This window comes from Otolemur garnettii, unplaced genomic scaffold, assembly GCF_000181295.1.
Source record: "Otolemur garnettii isolate 467f Iridium unplaced genomic scaffold, OtoGar3 scaffold00018, whole genome shotgun sequence".
NCBI classification, from domain to species: domain Eukaryota; kingdom Metazoa; phylum Chordata; class Mammalia; order Primates; family Galagidae; genus Otolemur; species Otolemur garnettii.
This window is the reverse complement of record NW_003852413.1, coordinates 24,529,181-24,534,288: the sequence shown is the minus strand read 5'-3', so window position 1 is coordinate 24,534,288 and position 5,108 is coordinate 24,529,181. Positions and strand designations below refer to the sequence as shown.

The 5,108-nt window shown below is 44.5% G+C and overlaps 1 protein-coding gene across 1 annotated transcript in view; it reads right to left on the bottom strand.

Moving 5' to 3' along the window:
- MED1 (mediator complex subunit 1) overlaps window positions 1-4,861 on the bottom strand; it is a 43,621-nt gene extending 38,760 nt beyond the window's left edge. The window contains exon 1 of the mRNA XM_023511256.1: window positions 4,615-4,861. Coding sequence (XP_023367024.1) covers window positions 4,615-4,639 — 25 coding nt within the window. The 5' untranslated portion in view covers window positions 4,640-4,861. The remainder of the gene's footprint in view (window positions 1-4,614) is intronic.
- Window positions 4,862-5,108: the final 247 nt, after the last annotated feature.

Here is a 5,108-nt window from a genome sequence, read left to right as displayed (position 1 = left end):
AGCAACCTCCAACTCCTGGGCTCAAGCGATTCTCCTGCCTCTGCCTCCCAAATAGCTGGGACTACAGGTGCCCGCCACAATGCCTGGCTATTTTTTTTTTTTTTTGGTTGCAGCCATCGTTGTTTGGCCGGCCTGAGCTGGATTTGAACCCACCAGCTCAGGTACATGTGGCTGGAGCCACAGGTGCCGAGTCTAGGTTGATTTTCCTAAGCTCACAGGTTCGAGACCAGCCTGATCAAGAGCCCACCTCTAAAAATAAGCTGGACATTGTGGCAGGCGCCTATAGTCCCAGCTACTTGGGAGGCTGAGTCAAGAGAATAGCTTAAGGCCAAGAGTTTGAGGTTGCTGTGAGCTGTGACGCCACAGCACCCCACCAAGGGTGAGAAAGTGAGACTCTGGCTTTTATAAAAAAAAAAAAAAAAAAATTTTTTTTTTTTTTTTTTTTTTTTGAAACAGAGCCTCAAGCTGTTGCCCTGTGTAGCAAAAGAAATCCCCACATTTCAACTCAGTAAGAATTCGGTTAAGGCTAGACATGGTGGTGCTATGAGCTGGGATGCCACTGGTACTTAGCTGCTTGAACTACAGGCACTAAGCCTAAAAAAAAAAAAAAAAATTATTTTTAAGTTAAATTAGTTGTCAGTGTCACTTCTTCAAAATTTATATGGATGATTTTTTTAATGGTGAGAAGGCACAAAATATTACATGTCTCACGTAAAGAATACCAAGAACAGAACTCTGTCTATTCAAACTTTTTTTTTTTTTTTGAGACATAATCTCACTATGTCACCCTGGGTAGAGTGCCCTGGCATCACAGCTCACAGCAACCTCAAACTCTTGGGATTAACCAATTCTCTTGCCTCCGTCTCCCAAGTTGCTGGGACTACAGGTGCCTGCCACAAACAATACCTGGCTATTTTTTTGCTGTAGTTGTTATAGTTGTTTAGCAGGCCAGGGCCAGATTCAAACCCACCAGACTTGGTGTATGTGGCCAGCACCATAACCACTGGGTTACAGGGACCAAGCTATTCAAACTTTTTAATTGGAACCAGAAAAAGAGCCATCTTTAATCAGGTTTCCTGATGAAACCTACAATTTATCATCAAGAAATTCATTTCAGGATATGTATTAAAAACCTTGTAGATGTAGAGTATATTTGAACACAGCTTTATTGTGGCTACTTGGTTTTTTGGGGTTTTTTTGAGACAGAGCCTCAAGCTGTCACCCTGGGTAGAGTGCTGTGGCATCACACTTCACAGCAACCTCCAACTCCTGGGCTTTTCTCTTGCCTCAGCCTCCCAAGTAGCTGGGACTACAGGCATCCACAACAACACCTGGCTATTTTTTGGTTGTAGTTGTCATTGTTGTTTGGCGGCCCGGGCTAGATTTGAACCCGCCAGCTCTGGTGTATGTGGCTGGTGCCTTAGCTGCTTGAGCTACAGGCGCCCAACCGGCTAGCTGGTTTTCAAAGTGAAAATACTGACTTCTTTAATTTTTTTCATAATTTTACAAGATTAATTTATAAGACATGGCTGGACCCACTCGCTCACACATGTAATTCTAGCACGCCAAGAAGCTAAGGTGGTGGATTGCTTGAGCTTTGGAGTTTGAAACCAGCCTGAAGAGTGACACCTGTCTCTACTAAAAATAGTAAAACTGGTGGCGCCAACAGCTCAGTGGGTAGGGTGCCAGCCACATACACTGAGGCTGGCAGGTTCAAACATGGCCTGGGCCAGCAAAAACAACAACTGCAACAAAAAAATAGCTGGGCATTGTGGCAGACGCCAGTAGTCCCAGCTACTTGGGAGGCTGAGGCAAGAGGATCACTTGAGCCCAAGAGTTTGTGGTTATTGTGAGCTATGACACAGGGGACTTTACCAAGGGCAACAAAGTAAAACTGTCTCAAAAAAAAAAAAAATTACAAGACAGCATGTTCCACTTGTCATTCATGTCTTTCCTATTTGAATTCAAACTAAAACTCTATGGTCAGGGAAGAGATTAATAACCAAAAGATGAAGGAAATAAAAAAATAATCAAGTGACTAGTTTCTGGTAGGGGTAAGAAAAAGGTAGAGAATGCTGGGTGAGGTGGCTCGCAACTGTAATCCTAGCACTCTGAGAGGCAGAGGCAGATGCATTGCTTGAGCGTAGAAGTTAAGAGACCAGCCTAGCAAGAGCAAGACCCTGTCTCTAAAACTAGCCAGCTGATGTGGCAGACACCTGTAGTTCTAGGTATGAGGGACGCTGAGGCAAGAGGATCACTTGTGTCCAAGAGTTTCAGGTTGCTGTGAGCTATGACACCAGGGCACTCAACCAAGGGCAACAAAGTGAGACTAAACTCTGTCTCAAAAAAAAAAAAAAAAGAAAGAAAGAAAGAAATAGGTAGAGAAGATTGGCTCCCAAACTAAACACACAAATGAACCTCAAACACTCCTCTAACTGTCAAAGTGCCCAGTATAATAAGCAAGGACCTGTTGCTACAAAGCATCAGAGATGAAAAACACATAATATGCCTGTGGCGACATCTGTAAAGAGATGTGAATGAGTTAATGTGGAAATAACCTTCACACGGAGCCAAATGGGAAATGCTTTTAAATGTACAGACACACTATTACTGAATTTCAAAAGAGGAAAAGTTCATAATTAGTTTCAGGGAAATTATTGAAAAAGTGACAGTAAATGCTGGCATTTAAGAAAGAAGAGAAGGTCATTTGGAGTTAAGGCAGGGAGATGTTCTAATCTAAATCAAGATTCAAACTTCCTTCAACACTCTCACCTTCTGGAAAACTGGTTTGGGGGATATTGGAACCAGTGTACAATTCTGGACATATTTCTGCCAATTTCCATTGACACTATTATAAGTGCTGGAGAGATGAATGCTGTGGCTCATGCCTGTAATCTCACCAATTTGGGGGACTGATGCAGGAGGACTGTTTGAGGCCAAGAATTCAAGATTAGCCTGGGCAACATAGTGAGATCCCCATCTCTACAAAAAATAGAAAAATGAGCCAGGGATGATGGCCTGTGTCTACACTCTCAGCTACACAGGAGACTGTAAGAGGAGAATCACTTGAGCCTAGAAGTTTAAAGTTGCAGTGAGCTAGGATGATGCCACTGCACTTTAGCCAGGGCAACAGAGTAAGACCCTATCTCAAAATACAAAAATGTGCAGGGATACAGCAGTGAACAAAATAGACAAAAACTGCCCCATGCAGCTTCCATTTTACACTTGTAATCCCCTTGCAACCAAGGAGCACATCTTTCTTCCTCTTTCTCAAAACATACCTGTTCTTTTTCTTTAGAAACCTGATGATAATTATCTATGCTTTGATGTTCAAATCATACATTTTTGAGCCACTACTATGCAACAGAGTATGCCTACTGTTTCAATTACTCAGGAGGCGGAGGCTAAAGGCTCCCTTTAGCCCAGAAATTTGAGACCAACCAGCCTGGGCAATACAACAAGAACACATCTCCAAAAAAATTTTTTTTTAGATTTTTAGCTGGATAGCTGTGGGCATGGTCTTATAATAAAATAAAACAAATATTGTTTTTCAACTTGCCAGAGATGAATAGGCAGGGTCCTATAATACAGTGAGCAGGATAAACAGAGCTAAAAATACTAAGGGAATCATTTAAATTGGAGTGTAGGGCCAGGAGCAGTGGCTCATGCCTGTAATCCCAGCACTCTGAGGAGGCCGAGGTAGGTTGGGTTGCTTGAGCTCATAGGCTGGAGACCAGCCTGAAGAGTGACACCCAGTCTCTAAAAACATCTGGGCGGGCTCGGGGCCTGTGGCTCAAGCGGCTAAGGCGCCAGTGACATACACCTGAGCTGGCTGGTTCGAATCCAGCCTGGGCCCGCCAAACAACAATGACAGCTGCAACCAAAAAAAAAAAAAAATAGCCGGGCATTGTGGTGGGCACCTGTGGTCCCAGCTACTTGGGAGACTGAGGCAAGAGGATCGCTTGAGCCCAAGAGTTTCTGGTTGCTGTAAGCTGTGATGCCATGGCACTCTACCAGGGGCAAGAAAACGAGGCTCAGTCTCAATAAACAAACAAACCAACGAACTGGAGTGTAGAACTTTAGAAAATCTGAGTAAAGTTCCACAGACAAGTTACTGCTGAATCAGTCGGGTTGAATTCAAAGGATGAGATTCAGCACATTTTAATAATATACAATAGCACTGTGACATTCCAGGAAACTGCTGGTTAATATCATAGGGATCTAATCATTTGACACTTGGATATGTTTACGCACAACTCTGCATTATTGTTTTATGTCATTATTCAAACCTCTCTACTGGAAGGAAGTGCAAGCACATTTTAGATTCACTAGGGTGGTCTCCGATCACTTTAGGCTAAAAGTGCCCTTGGCCCCATTGTCCCTGATTCAGTAAGAAACATTCACAGAAGTTGAGAGCTCCCATCACCCCGAATTCTTGAGCTCTATCATCACCATGGAAGGTAGGATCAGAATCTAAAACTCACACACATTCCGCCTCCTGGACTTCGTGCCCCTCCAGAAAGTGGCTCCCAGGGGGAATTGGCCTCCACCTCCTCTCACAAATTGGCTCCCCCTAGTTGAATCCCGCCCCCTCCTTCCCCATCAGTCACTTACCCTCAGTTTCCCCCTGAGCTTTCATCCTGCAGGCGGAGCGGGCCTGGGTCCACGACACCAGGGTAAGCCCTTCCCCAACACTAATGGGGGAAACAAGTTAGCTCGGGCTTCCAGAACTCAAGGCACCAACCGTCCACCCTCTCGAGAAAGGATCAGTCTGAAGTCCCCGGCGGCAAGAATATAAAGGTGCTCGAGGCCGCCGCCATGTTCCCCAACGGAACTTCCCAAAGATCGCGAGATTAACCGTAATCCTGCGAGATAGAGGAAGAGGGCAGGGCGTGTAGATCTCGCGAAAATTGGAAATGCGTGATTCACGCGAGATTTCCTCTAACACAGCCCTTCCCTTAGCTCTTAGCTGGGCCTGGTCTCTGCTGTTGTCTATTGGATTAGAGATCAGGTAGCTTTTGGTTGATCTGGGAGAACTGGCGTTTTGTTCTTGTTGTTGTCGTAACTCTAGCAGTTAAACAACTCGGGATTTAAAATCTCCAGATCTC